Here is a 24,274-nt window from a genome sequence, read left to right as displayed (position 1 = left end):
TAGTTAACATTAGAATTTATAATGTATGACATTGGGCTGTAGCAAGTGACTTCTAGTATGTTGGCCAACACAAGACGAAGTGAGAATGGTGACTGAGAAGCAGATATAGAAGAACGGGTATTCTAGTGCCTGGAAAAACAATTCTAATCACAACCAGCACTAAAAACCAATCTTACTAATAGTTTTTCTGTATGTTTTGCTATCCAGGTATGCTTCAGCTGCATTGGCAGTATATCTAGAACCATTGTCATGTTGAAAAAAAAAAAGCCAGTCCTAATCAGATGCTTTCCAGATAGTATTGCATCAGTTATCAAAATCTGAGTGTACTTTTCTGTCTTCATATTTCCATCGATTTTGACAACTTCCCCAACAGCACTGGCTGAAATGAACCCCCAAACTACAACAAATGCTTCATTGTATTTTACAGATGGCTGAGAAGGACTCTAAGAGATGTCTTGATGCATTCTCAATCATCCAGGAAAGTAAATCTCCAAAAGTTGAATCTGTTCATCTGGACGTAGCGTTTTGTGGGAGAAAGCGTTTAAGTCACTCATCAAGTGACTTCTTCAGTCTCAGCTGACTGCAGGTTTCCCCAAACCTTATAAACAGTACATTTGCATAATGACTGAAACCAGCCCACTGATCACTTGGTCAGTGATTGTTGATCAATGGTCATGGGAATTTGCATAATTATGATTAAGGAACTGACCTCACAGCCCATTGTTCCTTCAGTGGGCTGGTTTCAGTCATTATGCAAATGTACTGTTTATAAGGTTTGGGGAAACCTGCAGTCAGCTGAGACTGAAGAAGTCACTTGGATGAGTGACGAAACGTTTCTCCCACAAAACGCTACGTCCAGATGAACAGATTCAACTTTTGGAGACTCTAAGAGATGCATAAGTCCCTTTAGTTGATTCAGCTACTGGTCTTTGAAGCCTCATCAGAAATGGTCTCAGTGGAAGGGCGACTGACAAGAAGCCATTCTTAAGCAAAGGAAACAGGGAGAAACAGCTGAGGTATGCCAGATTACACAAGAACTGGAGTGAAAATTGGCTGCAACAGGTCTGATGGAGTGATGAATCTAATTTAAAATTTTTGATTCAAATTGTCACCAGGATGTACTGAGGAGGTCAGTAGAGAGGTACAACAACGAGTGTCTTCGGGTCTTTACTGGATTTTTTTTTCTTCATATTTCTGAAGGATGTGATTTTCAGATACTGTTCATCTGCTCTAGATTTTAGGCCAGCATCCTCTTCTTTTCTCCTTTACTTCTTCAGTTTCATTAGAATTTTTTTAAGGACATTGTCCCATTGTTGGTGTAAAAATACTATTTAATACCTGTCAGACTGTGGTATCTTTGGCATTATTTAACAACTTGGCAAAGAACCAATTTTAAATTCCATCTTTAGGGACTTGATTCTTTAGGCCTGTTGCAAAAACACATGTTTCTAAGTTGTCTATTACGTATAAACATGACTGGTATAGCCTTTGAGTTAGATACCTTTTTTAATGCTGGAAATATTCTTAGGTCAGGTCATGGGCATAAAAAAATTAGTGAAAAATTAGCCAATGTCCAAAGAAAACTTCAGAAGTTCTTCAGAAAGCCAAGGGAACTATTGTTCAAGACCACTTTAAAAGAGTACAAGTAAAAGTCTGGCCCCTTGGAAAAAAAATCTTAGAATTGATGGGTGTTTTAAGTTTGATATACTCAGTGTTGGGAAGGTTACTTTTAAAATGTATTCCATTACAGAATACTGAATACATGCCCCAAAATGTATTCTGTAACGTATTCCGTTACGTTACTTAATGAGGGTAACTTATTCCGAATACTTTGGATTACTTAATATATTATCATGCTGTTTACAACTACGTGAATGTACTATTGCTGTGATTTATTACTGTTACTGAAGGTCCGCGGCTCCGAACAGTAGTAAAGGGACCTCTGGCTAATACGTCGGGTTCCGTGTTGGGCTGGTAGCCGAAAACTAGCTTTACTTTGTTGTCTGGGTCAACTTTGCTTGCCAGAGACAGAGAGAGGCGTTGAAAGGCTGCTCCAACGGAACTTATTTTTTCCGGAGGAAAACACGAACACAGCGTACAGTCGAGTCTTAATAGCTTACTTACAAATGGGCTCGTCAGGCAGTCTTCTTGGCTGCTGTGGTTATTATTATATTTACATGCTTCCAGCTCCCGTTTTTGCTCCGTGACAGCTCGGACTTTTCCTTTCTCTCCCTCCCTCACTCACAGACACATAACGGGTATGGTAGTCCATTCTCCCTGCAGCACAGACTACACTGCCCATGATGCTACATTCTTTAGAGCTATGCCTGTAGCATTCTGCCTATTAGCTTAGCACAACAACAAAAAAGCGCTCTCTCACCCAGGAAACACGCAAAGAGAGAGCGTCACCCTGTAACCATGGCAACCGTAACGCTGCCGCCTGGAACAACAGAACGTAGCTGTCAAACAAACCCAAACAATCCTGGCCCGCGACAATATGAAACAGGAAAGTACCGCCGTGTAATCCATTTATTTCAACAAAGTAACTGTATTCTGAATACCACCTTTTTAAACGGTAACTGTAACGGAATACAGTTACTCATATTTTGTATTCTGAATACGTAACGGCGGTACATGTATTCCGTTACTCCCCAACACTGGATATACTGTAACAGGACGCTAGAAAGTTGCAGTATCTTTGAGTCAGTTATAGCATTCACTGTGCAAGAGATGCACCATGGCAACCTGGTGGTAATCAGCTGATCTGCTTGGACTCTTGGCTGAACTTGACCCACAGAGCCCACCAGATCTAAGCTATGCTTAATTACTACTCAAATAGTGTTTAGCCAGAACATGTACATGTCTTTAACAAGAGCACTCTGCTTTGTCTTCGTTCATGGTGAAGAAGCCCACTTAAAGAAATCAGTGAAACAATGAAGTACCTTTGGCAGCCAAGTATTCAGAGAAATGAAGAAAAGGGTAACAAGTCCCACTGAGATCCGAATACACACTTAAGAAAAAACCTGCTGCGCATAAATTTGAATGAAAATCTTAAGGGTTGCAACTTTAACCCCCTGAACATGAGGCTAAACAGAGAATGTCGGTAAGAGCTCCTCAGCCTTGGAACATAGATAAAAGACACTTGGAAAAAATTTAAATTTATCTCCTTAGCTGCATCACAAGGTCTGAGTGACATTTGAAAAACTGCAGCAAAGCTGCTTTGTCCTTCTTTATCACCAAAACTACACATGAAAGAGTAAAACCACATAAGGCTTTATACATAGTAAATCCTGATGTTTGTTCTCATTTGCAACTCAAGTGGAGTACTTCTTCACAAACAAGTTGCAACTTCATATTTACTTACATTCACTCAACTTAATTTTAGTATGTTTTATGCCTATACTTCATGCACGATTTTATGGTCATGGTTCACGACTGTGAGGACATCTGAGTATGTCCTGTTTTTGGTGGAGAAACAAGATGCCTACCTTTGTTTAGACTTATGGAGCTTTAGATAAAAAAATATCCTTAGCAGTGCTTATTCTGGGAAATTTTCAAGGATAAAAAGAAATTGTCACAAACAGTATAAAAGGATCTGGTCTCTTGGAGCAAGCTGTCATGTCCTGCACATTATCCCCACACTCCCTGTGTTTCTGTGAATAAAGCTATTGATAAATTTGAAACCAATGCCTACTGAGAATGTGTGTCCACAACATAAAGTGAAATAGCTTTTGCTGCCAAACAATGAATACTGCCACTGCAGTTATCATCTCTTCATGCAAAGGGTAAAAATTTATGTTGTTTTTTTTGTTATGCTCTTTTTTTATATGAAGCGATTTGAGTCAACAGGTTACAGAAATAAACAGGTAGACACATTCTTCAAGTGTGTGTTGAGTCTTAATTTCTTGATATTTTTATGTGAGGTGCTGGTAACTTGTTCTTGATGCTGGGTGAGGCCCTAGGGTATCTACTGTTGTTGCAGAGCAGTTTTGCTATTGTTTTTGTTGTTTAATGTTCGTTTGTGTTAATATGAATGCAACCACATATAGAAGTAGTGCAAAACAGAGGTATGATGCTCAAAGGCCTAAGGGACCCTATTGTCACAGGTGCCTTGAGGGTGACAGGATGAAGAAGTAGTGAGAAAAATGGAGATAATGTTCAGCGGTCAAAGGGGCCTTCGGATACCCAGATGTGTACAATGTTTGTTTATATTTGTATGTATGAGACAAGACAGAGACAATATGTTAAATCTGATATTGAAGTTGTTTTTGGGTATGTGAGGAATGCCAGATGCAAACAACTTGGTATTTGCTTATTGCCCAATATTGCTTCTTTATTCATGACAAAAATAATTTCCACTGAGGGGAAAAAATCTTGTAAGAAGCAGAATTCCCTCTTATGAAATATCTGAAGCAAATAAGATTATAAAAAGGATGGCTATGGCAACATTTCCTATATTATTATAGGAAATGTTGATATAATATGATGAGACCTGAGGAAGCCATATGAATGCAGAGAGACTGAAATAATGGTAAAAATCATCTGAGAAGTTTTGCATTAGGTATTCACTTATGGCCCATCCTGGGCCTCTGCTTAGGTTGAATCTGGTAGCCTAATGTGTGAACTTGAAAAATATATTACAACCATTTTGAACGAAAGATGCATCCAGCATTGTCAATAAGTGGGAATTCCTCAATGAGTCATGGCATCAGCAAAGAAAACCAAGAAACTATTTACTGAATAGATGATTTAGTTAAATATCTCTATTAAAAAAATATTAAAAATCAATTGGTCTTTTTACAAGAATTGTAAGAATGCAGGACTAATTTTTGCAGCTTACAGAAAGCTTTGGTATTTTGTAATTTTCTTGGCTGACTCTGTCTTGTGTTTTCCAATTTTCTTTCTAAGAACTATAACAGGCAGCATATCCAAACAAATATCAACCTTTATTCAGTGCAAAATAGGATATCAATCTTTTTCTCTTCATTATTTTCCCATGCTTTGATCTTTTCATTGCATATACCGAGGCTCATACTGAGGCTGCTTGCTTGTGGCTGGCTCTGAGCTCTTTAGCTTTCACCTCTTTACCTTTGTAAGTTTATTTAAAATGTCCACATTAGTATGTCATTATAAAATGAGTTTCCATGCAAAAGACATGTTAGTATGTGGCTGCAAGTGTATGCACGACTATTTACCTTTACCTATGACAGGCTGACTGGCTGGTCACTAGAAATGGGCTGATACCAGTTCCTGCCCGAAGACATGAAATAGGATGGTACTTTTTAAACAGATTGTATGTCTGGCTAAATATCCATGTTTTTTACACTGCTTACATGATTCAGTCTTTCATATGCAAATGTGAAGCTGTTTGCTTAATCTGGATTAGGCATGATTAACAAGACAGCTTGAAACCAATGTAATATGACTTATCTTGCTAATAACCACTAAATAAACCTCCAACTCTAATAATGGTCTCTTTGAGCCTTCTTTTACTGGACATACAGCAAACACACTACTCAGATCCATCCTTATTGCTCTGGTCATATGAAGTCACAACAATACATACTTAATAAAGTGAAGCAAACCATCAATCATGTAGTGATGATCGAACATTTTCCCTATGCTGGATGCAAGCTAGACAAAGAAGAAAAATGTTGCTTAGACCTCAGGAGAGGGTTGATTCAATACTTGTGTCATAATATATTGTGTAACTACATTTTCTTACTCTACTGTGTCTTTCTTTGTAGCTCTTTCAGCATCCTAGATGTGAATTTCGAGAAAGGTTAAAAGAGAATTCAGCTATGCCAGTACTCAGTTACTCGTAATAAAGAATGAGTTGACTGGTACTCTCTACAACTGCTTCACATCGCTGACAGCTGCATCAAGGGAAATGAAACCAAATAAATGTTGCCACACATTAAAATATGAATTATTTTCTAATAAATGGAGGACAATAAAGCCAATAAGCACAGCCTGAAATTCACCAATTTGCTAAATAGCAAAAATCCTGCAGATTCAGCTACCTCCCTCAATCAACATTTGATTGAAAGTTTTGCCTCATTGATCTGATGGTTCCTTGAGGAGGCTTTTATATTGTGCTGATGCTGAGGGGAGTGCTTTTGGTGATATTTGCTTTCAAATACAGCAATACTGCTCATGAAAGCTGGATTAGAGTCCATATTATTTTGTATTTACATCATGCAAACGAGGAACAGTGCCAGTTATAATATTAGTGTGCATCTTATGAAGCACAGTAATACCGACACTGCTTGTTTGTGGCTGGCCCTGAGCTCTTTAGCTATATATAAACACCCAGCACGCCCCTGCGGGCGGTTTATCCTTCAAGCTCGGGTCCTCTACCAGAGGCCTGGGAGCTTGAGGGTCCTGCGCAGTATCTTAGCTGTTCCCAGGACTGCGCTCTTCTGGACAGAGATCTCCGATGTTGTTCCCGGGATCTGCTGGAGCCACTCGCCTAGCTTGGGAGTCACCGCACCTAGTGCTCCGATTACCACGGGGACCACCGTTACCTTCACCCTCCACATCCTCTCGAGCTCTTCTCTGAGCCCTTGGTATTTCTCCAGCTTCTCGTGTTCCTTCTTCCTGATATTGCTGTCATTCGGAACCGCTACATCGATCACTACAGCCGTCTTCTTCTGTTTGTCTACCACCACTATGTCCGGTTGGTTAGCCACCACCATTTTGTCCGTCTGCATCTGGAAGTCCCACAGGATCTTAGCTCGGTCATTCTCCATCACCCTTGGGGGCATCTCCCATTTTGACCTCGGGACTTCCAGGTTATACTCGGCACAGATGTTCCTGTACACTATGCCGGCCACTTGGTTATGGCGCTCCATGTATGCCTTGCCTGCTAGCATCTTGCATCCTGCTGTTATGTGCTGGATTGTCTCTGGGGCATCTTTACACAGCCTGCACCTGGGGTCTTGCCTGGTGTGATAGACCCCAGCCTCTATGGATCTTGTGCTCAGAGCTTGTTGTTGTGCTGCCATGATTAGTGCCTCTGTGCTGTCTTTCAGTCCATATATATATATATATATATATATATATATATAATATACGTGTGTGTGTGTGTGTGTGTGTGTGTGTGTATATAAAAATATATATTGGATGCATAAAGAGTCACAAACCCACAGAGAGCTGCTGGAGCCTGCAGATTCTGGTGTTTTACTGCCCTCCATGGTCACATAGTTTGAGATTAGTCCTCAGCCAGTAGTTCAGACACAAATATCCCATTATTATGCTTAGATAGTGTCCACACATTTGATAATAAGACATGCTTGGGAAATCAGAACCACTTTTTATCAAGGTCACATTATTACTTTCAGCTACATTTTCAATAACAAGGATGATATTTTTATTATTTTAATGTGCAATTTGATGTTTATTTAGATCATAGATATTTCCCTGCACACACACACACAAACTTTTACCATTAATTCGTGCTGTATTCAGCATAGTGGCATCTGTTGGTAGACGCTAAACTTAGAGTTCAGTTTAATTAGTTAAAGCGCAAAGTGCTTAAATCACAATAAGAAATGTTTTTGTTTGTTGGTTTGTTTTTCAAACAGTAGAATCTACAGCATTTTGGTTCTTTTTGGAAAACTGCTTCTAACATTTAGATTTTTTTTGTTCTAAAAATCCCTTTAAAACTTCTTATTATGGTTAAGTGTACTAAAAGAAATTGGAAAAATTGACTAAATATGTTGCTTCCTGCAGCCACCATTTATTTCAACTCCCCCCCAAAAAATACTATTAGTGCAGTTGCGTTGTATTGTTGACCTTTTAATTCAGTATTCACGGGACTCTATGCAATCCTTAAGTGCCTTCCATGATTCAGTAGCTTGTACAACCGCCTCTAGCAGCAATAGTTTGAAGAATTCATTTTCTGTTTGACTTTATCAGTCTCCAATGTCCTTGTGGAGGAATTTTGCCCCACTCTTCTTTACAATGTTGCTTCTGTTCACTGAAGTGTGTGGAAAAGAATTTCTACAAACCTTGATTTACTGTACTTTAAGAGAGTGGTAAAATGAACTAAAGTTTTTTAATTAGGTCTGAGTATAGGCTTTGACTGAACCATTGCAAGACCTTGATTCCTTTCTTTTTACCCATTCTGATGTAAATTTGCTGTTTCGGATCATTGTTCTGCTGGATGACCCAGTTTCAGCCAAGCTTTAGCTGTCAGACAGATGGCCTCACACTTGACTGTAGAACAGGGGTGGGGAAGTCCAGGCCTCAAGGGCCGGTGTCCTGCAGGTTTTATATGTGTCCTTGATCCAACACAGCTAATTTAAATGGCTAAATGACCTCCTCAACATGTCTTGACATTTTGCAGAGGCCTGGTAATGAACTAATCATTTGATTCAGGTGTGTTGACCCAGGGTGATATCTAAAACCTGCAGGACACCGGCCCTTGAGGCCTGGAGTTCCCTACCCCTGCTCAAGAATATACAACGCAGTGATATACAGAAGAGTTCGTGGTCAACTCGGTGACAGCAAGTTGCCCAAGTCCTGTGACTGCAAAACAAATCAACCCTCCACTACCATGTCTGAGAGTTGGTATAATACTGGTCCTTCAAAGTTCTTCAAATTTTCATAAATATCTGAGAGTGTTTTTTTAAATAGCACATTTGTTATAAGAAAGCCTTTTAGTTGTATAACAAGTCATACAGGTTGATAATATCAATGGCTTGTTAAGTTTTGCTATAGGTTCAAAGCTGTAACTGTTAGCGCTAAATGAAAAAAAAAAAAATTCTCGGGCTTTGTGGAGGAATGTTTTCTTATCTTAAACTGCATCTTCACCACACCTACAGAAAACATTTAATAGTTCTATTTATTTGCTCAAGCCATCACTGGAAAAAAATAGATATAAGTCAAGTCTGTTGCAGTATGTTTACATTTTACCATAGCTTAAGTTTGTACCCTAATAGGTATGTTCATTAAAAAAAAGTATTACTCTTTGCTACTTTCTGAAAATCCCGAAGAAAATTATCCTATCATTGAACATTAGGAGTACTTTCAGATTATAGGAATGGTTGAATACAGCCATTTTGGTACAGCCAGGTTTTCACTTTGATCTGCCTTCTTCCAAACATCCCAAATACCCACTGCCTTACAGATACAGGACTTTAGGTTCAAGGATACCTGAATTTGGTACAAAGTTGGAAAAATTGATATACCCTACGACATTTACAGCTATGTTAATCAATACTTAACTCAGGGTATCTCACTGTATATCAATGTATGAGGTGAAAAGTGTGATGCAAGTTGAGATATTGCAATCTAAAGTCTGCAGGCTGCAACATTTCAGATTGACCAATGTTAGTCAAGTTAAAAGCTACAAATGTGAAAAGTATTGCACACCTCTCCCATGTTTGAAAGTACAATTAAAGAAAGGGATAGAGGGCTTAAGAGAACAGAGATAATACATACAGTTCTATTTGTAGTTCATTCAGCCAAAGGGCCGATAAGCTCATGCCATGGTGAGCCATCCATCATCCATCCACAATTCACTGGAATCACTCCTCCTCCGCTTTAGTGAAACTTGCAAACAGTGATCACCTAATAGGGCTTCACCCAAACTGTGCTCAAGGCCAAATCTGTCATTTTGCAGCAATAACCTGTGAATTATGAACTATGAGTGGTTTTGTTTTTGCAGGTTTAAATCGTAGTAACATACCTTTCTGCTAGTAACGAGGATGTCCGAGTACCATGAGTGAATTCAATTTTGGGCTCATGAGCTGCTTCTTTTATGCAGGTTTGCCCTCCTGTTAACTCTGTTGCTAATGTTTAGTTATCTGCTGATAAGCATCATAAGCAGGTTTAGCTCCAATTACACCTGTTCACTGAGGGCAAAAGACCACAGCAAAAGACGGGAAAGAAAGTTGCTGCATAGAGTACAGTTTTGTAAGGAGTGAACCCTCACATTAGCCCAAAAATCAGAGTGAATTACATCTCCTAAACTGCAAAAAGATTAACTATTCACTATTAAACACAAGCAGGCTGTCTCAGGTCTTATATTATATTTAATTTTCACATTCTTGTAGGCTTTTATACCTGCAAATGAAGCAATGCAGGTATGGAATGAATGGAAATGCTGTTACAGTGTCAAGCTGCCACCCTAAGAGAGGCATGGGCCTTTCTTCAGCTGGGTGAAATATGGATGGCCTTTGTAGATTAATTGTATTTGTGTATATTTTCCCTGAAATTAACAATAAAACATCCAATTAGAAATGAAATGTTGTATCAGTGTTAGCGGTTTTACTTCTCCCTTTACTTTTTCCCACATTGCTACTGTTAGTGTGTTTGTGAAAGCACGTAGGCCATGCTTGCACAGCAGCAGTAAAAATTAACCTTCAAATCTAATTAAAACTTCAGATGAGGGGAAAAAACTGCCCCCTTGGCTGATGTGTGATTAGTTTGTTAAATCTGCAAACAAATTAGCAGAGTGAACCTGCCACTTTTATTTTGCATCCATGGCACCTTTTTAGCAAAGTGAAATACAGAATTTGGCAGAATTACATCAGCCAGACAGAAAGGATTCTCGTGCATACATGAATAATATGACGGGAAATGAGAATTTAAGGGTTCTTGGAGGTCCTTGCTGAATTTTTGTCATTCAGAAATTGTATTGTTTTATAGTGGTTTTAACAGGATTGAAACTGTAATATTATCCTGGTTAAAGCTGGGGGATTTTTATTTCACTTAGAAGCTATAATTAAGATTTGCCTCGGTAATAATAATATGCCAAATAGCTGTAATAAAACTGCACACTTGCCAACAGGCCATCATATCAGATTTAAAGGTAGTGCAAAGTGATGGGATTATACTGACATCTAGTGGAAGATGGTAGAGCTTGAAGAGTTTTTATGGAAAACAAGCTCCCAGACGATGCTTGAATGACTCTTAACACCAACTGATTTTCATTTGTCTTTATTTACATTTAATACTGTCAATGCAAACAAGATGACTGCCTGAGGCTGAAGAGCACAAGTGGGTGGGTGTATAGAAAAAGTTACATAAACAGATATGATTTAATGACATTTAATGAAACTGAAATTTGCCCATCTAAGTGCTTTAAAATAAAAGCTTTACTCTCTGTAGAACATTGTGAGAACACACACCCTATTATTTTTTACTTTTATCCATTATAGCCAGGGTTCATAAGGCTTAATAAAAGTGCTTTACACCACAATATGTGAATAATTATTGAAACTACGATACTAAGATAGCTTTGCACCATAACACAAATCTTACCAAGTACCCAAATGGTACCATAACTACGTTACCATTATCAATTACAAATGCCATTAATACAGAAAATATCGAAATATAAACTGTTTAATTTATTTAATGAGTTATATGTGCACAAATACATATACATTTTGTTTGGCAGTAAAGCATGGCAGCGTGCATGACAGCCTTTTTTGCCTCATTCCATGTGAAGCGGGAGGCATTAACTCCTAAGCTCCAATTTGGAGATTTCTGCATGTGAGGGTTAAACAGAGACAAAAGATATGACATCAAGGATCTTTAAGACCGCAGTGGGGTCACAAAGTCAAAAATTAAAACATAAACAGGTAAAACAAAGGTGATAAGGTATAATGGCATTGCATAACATGACTGCCAATACCACAAATAAAGACCGTTTAAACTGCAGAATTAGGATTGATTGGCATTGGGCATTCAGGATTAAATTTAATTTATGGTATTCATGCTCATCGGTGTAACATCTGTGCCTCCAGCTCTTCATTTTTCTCCCAGCATTTCTCACTCATGGGCTTCACATTAGAGGTCTCCCTGTTCTGAGGTTGGAAATCATGTAAAACTTTTAATAGCTAACTGCTGCCGACCTCTGAGGCTGACCTTGACAGGCTGCGATTGAACTGGCGCTGGGTGGGCGTGAGATGCTCTGCTGAAGGTTACTCAACACGGTGATGAGAGGGTTGTCTGCTGGGATCATAATTGTAGTTTTTTTCCCCCTCCTGTTGAAAGGATTTGATTACAGACGTAAAGATGTGGAATAGATGTGAAAGTCTGATGCAAAAAAAAGAGAGAGCAGCTGGGCAGGTGACAAGTTGAAGTTAGTTTTTTCTCTTTTATTTCATCTTTCATTGCATACAAATGGCCTTCCAAGGACATTTAGCAAAATGTGTCCTTGTTAAAAAGGACAGGACATAAATCCCATATTTTGATTGTGCTTCAGTTTGCCACATGAAAATATTTTACATCTTTTTTTTTCATAAAAAGCATGTCTGAACTGAATAAAAAAGTAATGTATAATGTAGTGAATAATACAATATTTAAAACAGAACTGCACCCTTAAATAATCTTGCAGATATCATCTTTTATCAGATATGATCAAGCAGTTGAGTTTGGCATGTGCACATTTTGCATCAATCGACCTTGTCTCTGTAGGTAGCTAACCCATCCCAAAGTGCTATTTGACACTGCCAGAATAAACTTAGAATTTAGCAAAGGCACTGAAATGTAGAGTTAAGACTGGAAATTCCTTCATTTGTCTGTTCAAGAAATGAATAGAGCCTCAAAGAAATAGCCAGATATTAATCTATACAATGCTGACAGCATCTGTTCTCGGCTACCAAGTAAATGCAGTTCAATGAAATGTTTTAGTTTCAGTAGTAGCTTTGCAATGAGAGTAAGCACTAACACTGAGTCAGAGCTGTAACGATAAAACTAATCATATTATCAGTCATAAAAACACCTTATCTCTGCTAACAAGACTCTTCCATTATTTATACTATTAGTGTAGAATTGAAAACATTCTCCACTTTTTGATCTCTTCTTCTCTAAAGGTATTTAGACAAAGGTCTCCTTTGTCCCTGTTCCTCTTTAGTCCTTTATCAAACCTTCATTTTTGTAACATTAAGGCTTTCTTAAGGAAAACTACTCCTCCAATTTGCATCTTGTAAACTCCCAGAGATCCTTTCTTGGAACTGGCTGTAATCACAAAAGAAAGCTCAGGCAGAGTCACTTGGTGGTTTTGCCTTGTGTCAGATTTCCCCTGTGAATCTCATTGAGAACGACATCATTGTTGGAGCCGTCAGATATTCCGCTGTCCGCGAACACAGAGCCTGCGGGCAATGAGAACCATGTGTTATAAAGAATATATACAAATATACGATGTTTGAAAAGGACTATCTGCCACTGCATCACATACCACTGCTATTGGTGCCATAACTGACACCAGAGGAGCTTCGAGAAGTGAACTTTTGATCCAAGGTAGTTGCACTGGAGCGAGAGATATTCTTCTTGGTTTGTGTGAAGGTCCGACTCCAATCTGTAGAATACATGACTTTTTAACCAAAAATAGGCTGAAAATTGACACATTTGTTTGCTTTCAAACTATCTGCTTTTTGAAAAGGCAGGGTAATACGACAAGATTTCACTCTGATTTTCCTGTCACATTCTTTAAAATCTCTGCCAAATCTCTTGTTAGGTCAAAGCAACCCAGCAACACTTTCAAGCCATTCACATTTATGCTTATCTGGCCGTCAGACTCTTTCAACTATTGTCACTATGTCGACAGTGTCAGCATCATAAACCTCAGAATACAACTTGTGATTTTTTTTTTATTTCTGTTGAGAATATTTTATTTAGCTTTACTCTGATTAATAAAGACATAGTAGAAAACAATTCTTGAGCACAAACTTTGTCTTGCTAGAAAGTCTAACAAAGAGGCAATTTTTAAGAAGTAGCTACCTTGAATAGTCGTTATGTATGTTATGTATATCATATCTTTGTTTAGATTACTTTAAGTTATTATTAAAAAGGGGTTCTTATTTTGGTGGAAATTAAGACCAAAATTTGAAGACAAAGGTTCTAAAGTAACTACTGTTTACTCTGTTGTGACCAACTGAACTACTATAAAGTGCTTTTAAAGAAATTTTCGGGAACATTTAAGAATTTCACCTGAGTTCTCAGCCAGTCGCAGTTTTCCACAGCAAAGATAAGTTCTCCACTGCCTGCGGACATTCTCCTTTATAGCACAGTGGAAAACAAAGACAAAGAAACCTACACAGGAACAGTAAGGAAGTAGGTTATTGTATACATCCATGCATCTATAGTGTTATTATTGTGTTATTATATATTAGTGTTATTATGATAAAAAAAATCAATCCTATTTTGAAATTCAGTGTGTTTATACATATCTCACCTTGCAGAGAGTTGAATATAGAGAAAAGGTAAACAAAGGGTAAGTAGAGGGGTCCCCATGCAAACAGAGCAAACCCCCAGGTGAGGCCGAGGATGATGACTAGGCCAGTGACACTGCGCAGATCAGTCATAACACTTCTTTTGGGAGACTGGTTGTGGGGGTTCTGCTTCTTGATCCGTGAAAGCTGTACCATAACAACGATGAAGGCCAGCATGCACAGGATAAAGATCAGGAGGAAATAGGCCACCACACCCACATAGAAGGCTATGTTATTACTCAGCCAGCAGCTACAGAAAGAAAAAAAAAGGAGAAATGACCAAGGGAACATTTTAGCTTCAAAACAGTGATAACTTGTTTTCTTTCTCTTCATTTAGGTTGCTTCGAAATTATTAGATGCTGTGGCAACAAAACTAAAGCAGTGTGATTAATCAAAGGTTAAGTTCTTTGCTAAGGTGGCTGGACCATCTAATTTGTTGATGTGTATTGTGAAATCCACTTACTGTAGCTGAACAGACTTTTCCCACAGGGATATTTTGACTCCTCACTTGGAAAAATCACTCTAAAATGGCTCATTCATAATGGCTCTGTTTCAATATATGCATCAGCGTCAATAATCCATGCCATAAAGCAGCCTCATGGAATGTGAAAATCCTAGCAGTTGCATAGTCTTTTTAAATCATAATCTCTGATCAGTGCTGGGAGAATCAAGTTAAGACATTTTTCCACAGTTGCCACTCCTGGGAAATACTTTTGTTTAGGAAAGGTGACATTAGTTTAACTGGTTGTTGCACAGTTTCATACTCTGAAAAATGGAAATGGCTGATTTCCTGACATTGCATAAAAAAGTTCCATTGGGATGCTAAAACTTTTAATGTTCAGCACTAATGTGGATTTTTCTTCTTTATAAAGTTCCTTCAGTTCATTGAGGTTTGCACAGATGAATTTATGCACTACACTCTTAAGGTCCCACCAGAACATTTCAGTGGGGATGAGGACTGGACTTTGACTGGGCCAGTTCAGCACCTTAATTCTTTCCTTTGCTGCTGTTTTTGGGATCTTTGGGATTTTCATCAAGGTTTAGCTGTGGGACTGATGGACACATATTTGCCTTTAGAATACTAGTAGGTCCTATGGTTTAAAAACAAGCCTAAACCATCAGCCTTTAATCACTGTGCTTGACAGTTTAACAGCATAAACACTGCATACAAACTGTTTTAGGTTTTTACCAAAAATAGAGCTGTGCATTTTGTCCAAAGATCTCTGCCTTGGTCTCCTCTGTCCAAAGGGAATTGTTCTAGAATTCTTGTGGTTTTTTCAGATGTAATTTTGCAAATATAAGCCATGCTGCCATGTCCTTTTGAAGTGAACAGGTTTTCTCCTGGCAGCCCTTCCAAATAAGCTATATTTTCTCAGTCTTTTTCTAATTGTACTTTAATGAACTTCAACATTTAATATGTTACGGCTGACTTCTCTATGATTGCTGCAGATGTCTTTTCTGCTTGGCATTGTGTTAACACACACCTGAATGCTCCAGAGCAGCAAACTGACAACACTTGCTGATGATTAGTTAATTCAGTGTATTTTATTAAGAGAACCAGGCTGCTGTTTACCCTCTTAATTCTAATGGAAGCAGTAATGGTATACTTAGTTTTTCACACGGTGCTTGTACATTTTGGCTTAATTCTGGTTAAATAATGCCACTGTGTAAAATCGTGTGGTATTTAAATAGATAACCTTTATATTTTTTCAAGAAATATGTTTAAAGCTTTTTGACCAACATTATGGGAATGCTGCTTACTCTTAAATGCTGTTTAGGAAAATCACAGACTGCACTTTCCAAAATGTTATTAACCATTCAAAATATTTTACACTACAAGCCTTATTCATCTCATTTACTATTCACATACACAATCGGAATTCAGTATCTTGCCCAAGTAAGTGTTCTATCTACACTACTTAGCCATAGCTTCTTAAAGTTAAAGTGAGTTTAATCAAGAAAATGGATCTAAATCTTTGACATACAAAAAAAAATATTAAAAAATAACTCACAAGTTATCTGAAGTGCCATTTGTGTGTTTTCCATAATTAATCACACCATAGTTGTTTTTGTCCACGGATATCACAATAATTACAATGACAAGAGGGATACCTGCAAAAAACCCAAGGTTAATCAAAGGAAATTTATGAACATGTTTCAAATATTGATATAATGAAAAATTGATAATTGATCATCAAGTAAAAGTTTGAAGATTCCTACCCCAACCCATCAGAGTGAACTTCAGCATGTACTGGCTCAGGTAGGGTGTAAAAACTCGCACAATGCTGAGATACATATGCAGGGCCTCAAGCCCCGCCCATGTAAATGATGTCAGCAGGAAGTAGTGCAGGAAGAAGGCAGTACAAATACAGAGGCCTGTATTGTTGTGGCTCGCCAGCCAGCTGTCCAGCAGGAACACCAAGTTCAGGAAGAGCAGGGATAAACAGAGTTGGACCAAGATCTTGGCTGGTATATCCCTTAGCAATTTTCTACAAAGACAGAGTTTATTAAAGAACTTTAAGAAATTTATAAGACTAAACAGTAATGATTGATGTGCACCAAAATGGATCCTTACGGAAAAGAAAGATACGTCAGCAATGTGATAGCAAGAAAAATAGCAGAGATTCCACAGCCGATGTAGGTGATGAAAGTAAGAATTTGTGCGTTCTTCGGGTCAGGAAGTTCCTGTCTGGACAAATCCTGCATGGAGAAGTGGCATACACAAACAAACAGTGAACACAAACCGAGACAATTTGTTTCCGTTGCCGGTTGTTATAAATTATAAATTATAAATGAAACAGAAACAGGTGCACAAATTCACACTAACCAGCAGTACTGCAAAGGATGTAAGATGGCTGCAGCTGCAGATTGTATATTCAGGGGTGCTGTTGACCACAAAGCAGCCAACAGAGCTCCAGCCTCCTCCATCACCTGAAAAATAACATCAGGGGCAGGAATATTTACACCTAGGCCTTTCTGGCTCTTCACAGACACTGTTTGAAATGTGTAAACTCACTATTCAGCGTGAAATCCCAAAATGCACACTTGGCTGTGTAGTTTTCCTACAAACCAAAAACAATTTGTTATTACAGTTTATCTTTTTGTGAGCCTATATTGTTTATAATTGCAGTGATATAATGTTATGATCATAAGTGAACAATACAAAACTACTAACGTGCTGCACATGACACTCACATGAACTGGGTGGCTGTTTCGGATGGTGAACTCAATGTTTTCACTCAGGTTGCTAATTGACAGATTAGCCACACTTGAGCCCAGAACTGCGCTGACAAGAGTTTTGTTATCTAATGATGCATCCTGCAAAAATGAAGAAATATACAGAGGTCAGTTACAGGAGAATCAGATTCACTTCATATTTAACCCCTTTCATATAGGTCATAATCATTACATAAATCAAAACAGAAAATAAATAAACACATTCTGATATGACAGTGAGAAAGCACCTTAAAGAATGAATTTTTTGCATAGAAAGTAAACTGGACGCTGTTGGCCTGCTTCTGCTCTTCAGGGCTGATACCAGATGTGAGGGAGGCAGGCAAGTATACAGACGCCACAGCAGGCTCGGAGCTTTTCAACATGGTCCTGTTTGGGCCACTGAACTGAAAACATGCAATAAATAAATAAATAAGTGGTAGGTTTGGTTTAGGTTTAGGTGTGGTCGAGCCCTTACGTGTCTTAGATACTAAGATTGATATGTTTATAAAAAAAGGCTCTCATGTGAGGACCAATGTCTCTTGATGAGCAGATGACTACCTGGACATGATCAGTGTTAAAAACATCAAAAAGGATTGTTGTGAAGTTGCTCCCATTCACTGTCTTCACAGCAACAACTAAGGAACTGGTTGACAGAATTCCATCGCCACCAGTGACAGCCAGTTTAACACCCAGATTATCCACCAAGTGAATCAGCCTGTCGCCAAGAAATACAACACAAACATCAGGGGAAAAAATCACATTTGCATGTGCATATGTTATTTTCTTTGTTTGTTTTAAGACAGACGTGTGTGTTCAACCTGTTTGCAGATTCAGAGAGTGCCTCAGGGTTACTGTCCATCAAGTTACTGACAACTTTGATTACCACTGATGGTGAAACAGAGGGACTGTCCAGATGTTTCTCCAGTGTCTCAACCAACTGTGACACCTTAAAATTCCCAAATGAGACATTAAAATAAACAAACACAGTCGTTATCCATTTAAATGTTAGTTGTACAACAGAGTAGCAGAGTGACATTTACTTGAGAGGCGTTGAGCAGAGATACAGCCTGTGTTTGATTCAACAGGTAAATTGCTTCATCAGTTGTTTGTACATCAGTTGTGGAAGTTCCTGTGTTCTCTACAGGAGCAAATCAATAAATCAGTAGATCTATTTTCTTGTTCTGTAGCTTAAAACTGGATAGTAATAATTTTTTAAAAAAAAGTTAAACTACAGAATCTACGTACCAGCCACTGTGGTGGTTGTAGTAGTTTTGGTGAGCGGTGTCAAAGAAACCTCAGCAGAGTTGCCATTTAAATCTTGTGGACCATGACCTGTTATAGTAGTTGCAGTGGTTGCGGGTGAAGTAATAACAAGAGAGGCATTTTCTGTTGTTATTGTCGTTGTTGTTGTTGTTGTTGTTGTTGTTGTTGTTGTTGTTGTTGTTAAACCGCCCTCTGGTGTGTCATTTGTTTGGACAGTGCTGGCAGTTGTGGTGGACATGGTTTCATTTTTGTTTATTGTTGTGACATGAGTCAAACTCACTGTGGTGAATTTTGCAGTCTGGTTCTTCAGTGGAGCTGAAGTAGGTTTAGTACTGTGAGACACTGCAGCAGTTGTGCTTTTCTCTGTGGTTCCAATAATTGCAATTGTTTTATTTTGAGATAGAGTAGTCGGAGTAATGATCACTGGTGTTGTGTAATTGTTAGAGGCTGTAGTTGTGCTCGTTATCATTGTGTAGTTGGGAGATATTGTTGTTGTATTAACTGTTCTGTTACTGGTTGTTGCCACACCATTGTGTAAAGTTGTGCCAGCTGTTGTTACATTGTACATTGCTGTGTAATTGTTGTCAGCTGTGGTTGCAGCATACACAAGGGTGTAATTACTACCAGATCCAGTTGCATTATAAACTATTGTGTAGTTGTTGTTAGTTGCAGTTATATTAAAATTGTTGCCAGATGTAATCGCATTATACACTACTGTATAATTAATGACAGCTGTGGATGCATTATACATTGTTGTATAATTATTACCAGGTGTAGTTGCTGTGGGACTATTCATAGTTGTAGCTGTACTAACGTTGTTGGACACTAATGTGGAATTACTGCCAGGTGTAGTTCCATAATTAAGGGTTGTGTAATTTTGGTTAGTTGTATTTTCATTTAAATTGGTCCCAGATGTAGTGGCATTATGAACTACTGTGTCACTGTTGTTCACTGTGGTTGCATTGTAATCCTTTGTGTAACTGTGCCCGCCTGTAGTTGTATTGTATATTGTTGTATAATTATTGTTGGACATAGTGGTACTGTAAAATGCTGTAGAATTATTGTTGGCTATAATTGTGTTGTAATTGTTGTGTGACATAGCTGAATTGTAGGCTGTTGTGTTAATGTTGCTGGCTGTAGTTGCGTTGTACGCTGTTATGTAATTGCTGTCAGATATAATTCCATTATATACTTCTGAGTCATTTTTGTTAGTTCTAGTTGCATTGTGCGCTGTTGTATATTTATTGCTACCCGTAGTTGTATTTTGTGGTATTATGTAATTGTTACCAGCTATGGTTGTGCCATCAACTGTTGTATAATTGTTTCTCTCTGTAGTTGCACTGTGAACTGTTGTAGAATTATTGTTGGGTGTGGTTGCGTTGTAATTGTTGCCAGGTTGTCTGTCATTGGTGCCAGATGTAATTGAACTGTACACTGTTGTACTGTTCAGAGTTGTTGAAAATGGGCTCACTGTTGTGTAATTGTTGTTTGCTGTAGTTGTATTGTATGCTGTTGCTGAATTTTTGGCACTTGTATTTGGACTGAGCACTGTTGTATAATTGTCGCTGGCTGTAGTTGTAATGGAAATATTACCAGTTTCTCTGTAACTGTTACCAGCTGTGGTTTCACTGTACACTGTTGTGTAATTGCTACCAGCTATAGTTGCATTATACACTGTACTGTCATTTTTGCTTGTTGTAGTTTGAGTGTATGCTGTTGGATAACTGTCGGCAGCTAAAGTTGTATTGTATGTTGTGTAATTGTCACCAGTTGTTGTTGCGCTGTTGACTGTTGTATAATTGTTTCTGGCTGTAGTTGCATTGTACGCTGTTGTAAAATTATTGCTGGACATAGCTGTATTGTACAACTTTGTTGAATTGTTGATAGCTGTAGTTGTGTTGTAACTGTTGCCAGTTTGTCTCTCATTATTGCCAGAAGTAACTGAATTGTACACTGTTGTACTGTTCAGAGTTGTTAGAAATGGGCTCACTGTTGTGTAATTGTTGTTTGTTGTAGTTGTACTGTAACCTGTTGTTACATTTTTGACACTTGTATTTGCACTGAGCACTGTTGTATAATTGTCGCTGGCTTTAGTTGTAATGGAAATATTACCAGTTTCTCTATAACTGTTATCAGCTGTGGTTTTACTGTACACTGTTGTGTAATTGCTACCAGCTATAGTTGCATTATACACTGTACTGTCATTTTTGCTTGTTGTAGTTTGAGTGTATGCTGTTGGATAACTGTCGGCAGGTAAAGTTGTATTGTATGTTGTGTAATTGTCACCAGTTGTTGTTGCACTGTTGACTGTTGTATAATTGTTTCTGACTGTAGTTGCATTGTATGCTGTTGTAAGGTTATTGCTGGACATAGTTGTATTGTACAATGTTGTAGAATTATTGATGGCTGTAGTTGTGTTGTAAATGTTGTCTGACATAGTTGCATTGTACGCTGTTGTATAACTGTTGTTGGACACAGCTGTATTGTACACTGTTGTAGAAGTAATGTTGGTTGTAGTTGTGTTGTAAATGTTGTCAGTTTCTCTGTCATTGTTGCCAGAGGTAATTGAACTGTACACTGTTGTACTGTTCAGAGTTGTTGAAAATGGGCTCACTGTTGTGTAATTGTTGTTTGCTGTAGTTGTATTGTATGCTGTTGCTGAATTTTTGGCACTTGTATTTGGACTGAGCACTGTTGTATAATTGTCGCTGGCTGTAGTTGTAATGGAAATATTACCAGTTTCTCTGTAACTGTTACCAGCTGTGGTTTCACTGTACACTGTTGTGTAATTGCTACCAGCTATAGTTGCATTATACACTGTACTGTCATTTTTGCTTGTTGTAGTTTGAGTGTATGCTGTTGGATAACTGTCGGCAGCTAAAGTTGTATTGTATGTTGTGTAATTGTCACCAGTTGTTGTTGCACTGTTGACTGTTGTATAATTGTTTCTGACTGTAGTTGCATTGTATGCTGTTGTAAGGTTATTGCTGGACATAGTTGTATTGTACAATGTTGTAGAATTATTGATGGCTGTAGTTGTGTTGTAACTGTTGCCAGTTTGTTTCTCATTATTGCCAGAAGTAACTGAATTGTACACTGTTGTACTGTTCAGAGTTGTTAGAAATGGGCTCACTGTTGTGTAATTGTTGTTTGTTGTAGTTGTACTGTAACCTGTTGTTACATTTTTGACACTTGTATTTGCACTGAGCACTGTTGTATAATTGTTTCTGACTGTAGTTGCATTGTACGCTGTTGTAAAATTATTGCTGGACATAGCTGTATTGTACAGTGTTGTAGAATTATTGTTGGCTGTAGTTGTATTGTAACTGTTGCTAGTTTGTCTGTCATTGGTGTCAGAAGTAACTGAATTGTACACTGATGTATTGTTCAGAGTTGTTAGAAATGGGCTCAGTGTTGTGTAATTGTTGTTTGCTGTAGTTGTATTGTATGCTGCTGTTGAATTTTTGGCACTTGTATTTGCACTGAGCACTGCTGTATAATTGTCACTGGCTGTAGTTGTAATGGAAATATTACCAGTTTCTCTATAACTGTTATCAGCTGTGGTCTCACTGTACACTGTTGTGTAATTGCTACCAGCTATAGTTACATTATACACTGCACTGTCATTTTTGCTTGTTGTAGTTTGAGTGTATGCTGTTGGATAACTGTCTGCAGCTATAGTTGTATTGTATGTTGTGTAATTGTCACCAGTTGTTGTTGCGCTGTTGACTGTTGTATAATTGTTTCTGACTGTAGTTGCATTGTACGCTGTTGTAAAATTATTGCTGGACATAGCTGTATTGTACAGTGTTGTAGAATTGTTGATAGCTGTAGTTGCGTTGTAACTGATGCCAGTCTGTCTCTCATTATTGCCAGAAGTAACTGAATTGTACACTGTTGTACTGTTTAGAGTTGTTAGAAATGGGCTCACTGTTGTAGAATTATTGATGGCTGTAGTTGTGTTGTAATTGTTGTCCGACATAGCTGAATTGTAGGTTGTTGCGTAAATGTTGCTGGCTGTATTTGCATTGTGCGCTGTTGTATAATTATTGCTACCCGTAGTTGTATTTTGTGGTATTTTGTAATTGTTACCAGCTGTGGTTGTGCTGTTGACTGTTGTATATGTTTTTCTCTCTGTAGTTGCACTGTGAACTGTTGTAGAATTATTGTTGGCTGTGGCTGTGTTGTAACTGTTGCCAGGTTGTCTGTCATTGGTGCCAGATGTAATTGAACTGTACACTGTTGTACTGTTCAGAGTTGTTAGAAATGGGCTCACTGTTGTGTAATTGTTGTTTGCTGTAGTTGTACTGTAACCTGTTGTTACATTTTTGATACTTGTATTTGCACTGAGCACTGTTGTATAATTGTCGCTGGCTGTAGTTGTAATGGAAATATTACCAGTTTCTCTATAACTGTTACCAGCTGTGGTTTCACTGTACACTGTTGTGTAATTGCTACCAGCTATAGTTGCATTATACACTGTACTGTCATTTTTGCTTGTTGTAGTTTGAGTGTATGCTGTTGGATAACTGTCGGCAGCTATAGTTGTATTGTATGTTGTGTAATTGTCACCACTTGTTGTTGCACTGTTGACTGTTGTATAATTGTTTCTGACTGTAGTTGCATTGTACGATGTTGTAAAATTATTGCTGGACATAGCTGTATTGTACAGTTTTGTAGAATTGTTGATAGCTATAGTTGTATTGTAACTGTTGCCAGTCTGTCTCTCATTATTGCCAGAAGTAACTGAATTGTACACTGTTGTACTGTTCAGAGTTGTTAGAAATGGGCTTACTGTTGTAGAATTATTGATGGCTGTAGTTGTGTTGTAATTGTTGTCCGACATAGCTGAATTGTAGGTTGTTGCGTAAATGTTGCTGGCTGTAGTTGCATTGTGCGCTGTTGTATAATTATTGCTACCCGTAGCTGTATTTTGTGGTATTTTGTAATTGTTACCAGCTGTGGTTGTGCTGTTGACTGTTGTATATGTTTTTCTCTCTGTAGTTGCACTGTAAACTGTTGTAGAATTATTGTTGGCTGTGGCTGTGTTGTAACTGTTGCCAGGTTGTCTGTCATTGGTGCCAGATGTAATTGAACTGTACACTGTTGTATTGTCCAGAGTTGTTAGAAATGGGCTCACTGTTGGGTAATTGTTTTTTGCTGAAGTTGCATTATATCCTGTTGATAAATCTTTGGCAGTTGTATTTGCACTGTGCACTGTTGTGTAATTGTTGCTGGCTGTAGTTGTATTGGAAATATTGCCAGTTTCTCTGTAACTGTTACCAGCTGTGGTTTCACTGTACACTGTTGTGTAATTTTTACCAGCTATAGTTGTATTATACGCTGTACTGTCATTTTTGCTTGTTGTAGTTTGATTGTATGCTGTTGAATAACTGTCGCCAGTTGTAGTTGTATTGTATGTTGTGTGACTCTCACCTGTTATGGTTGCGCTATTGACTGTTGTATAATTGTTTCTGGCTGTAGTTGCATTGTACGCTGTTGTAAAATTATTGTTGGACATAGCTGTATTGTACAATGTTGTAGAATTATTGATGTTTGTAGTTGTG

General features: G+C 38.1%; 1 protein-coding gene across 1 annotated transcript; it reads right to left on the bottom strand.

Moving 5' to 3' along the window:
- Positions 1–10,956: 10,956 nt before the first annotated feature.
- On the bottom strand, positions 10,957–20,797 carry adgrg2a (adhesion G protein-coupled receptor G2a). Its single transcript, XM_031745054.2, has 15 exons — positions 18,690–20,797; positions 18,485–18,582; positions 18,263–18,390; positions 18,003–18,159; positions 17,693–17,848; positions 17,424–17,546; positions 17,245–17,290; positions 17,056–17,159; positions 16,804–16,928; positions 16,449–16,717; positions 16,241–16,340; positions 14,192–14,478; positions 13,948–14,049; positions 13,196–13,315; positions 10,957–13,109 (listed from the first exon to the last, which is right to left on the bottom strand). The coding sequence occupies exons 1-15, from the start codon at positions 20,557–20,559 to the stop codon at positions 13,006–13,008; spliced, it is 3,789 nt and encodes a 1,262-aa protein (XP_031600914.2). The 5' UTR covers positions 20,560–20,797; the 3' UTR covers positions 10,957–13,005.
- Positions 20,798–24,274: the final 3,477 nt, after the last annotated feature.

Source organism: Oreochromis aureus, linkage group 9 (assembly GCF_013358895.1).
Source record: "Oreochromis aureus strain Israel breed Guangdong linkage group 9, ZZ_aureus, whole genome shotgun sequence".
Lineage (NCBI taxonomy): Eukaryota > Metazoa > Chordata > Actinopteri > Cichliformes > Cichlidae > Oreochromis > Oreochromis aureus.
Note: the sequence above shows the minus strand (reverse complement) of the source record. Positions and strands in the feature narration are given on the sequence as shown.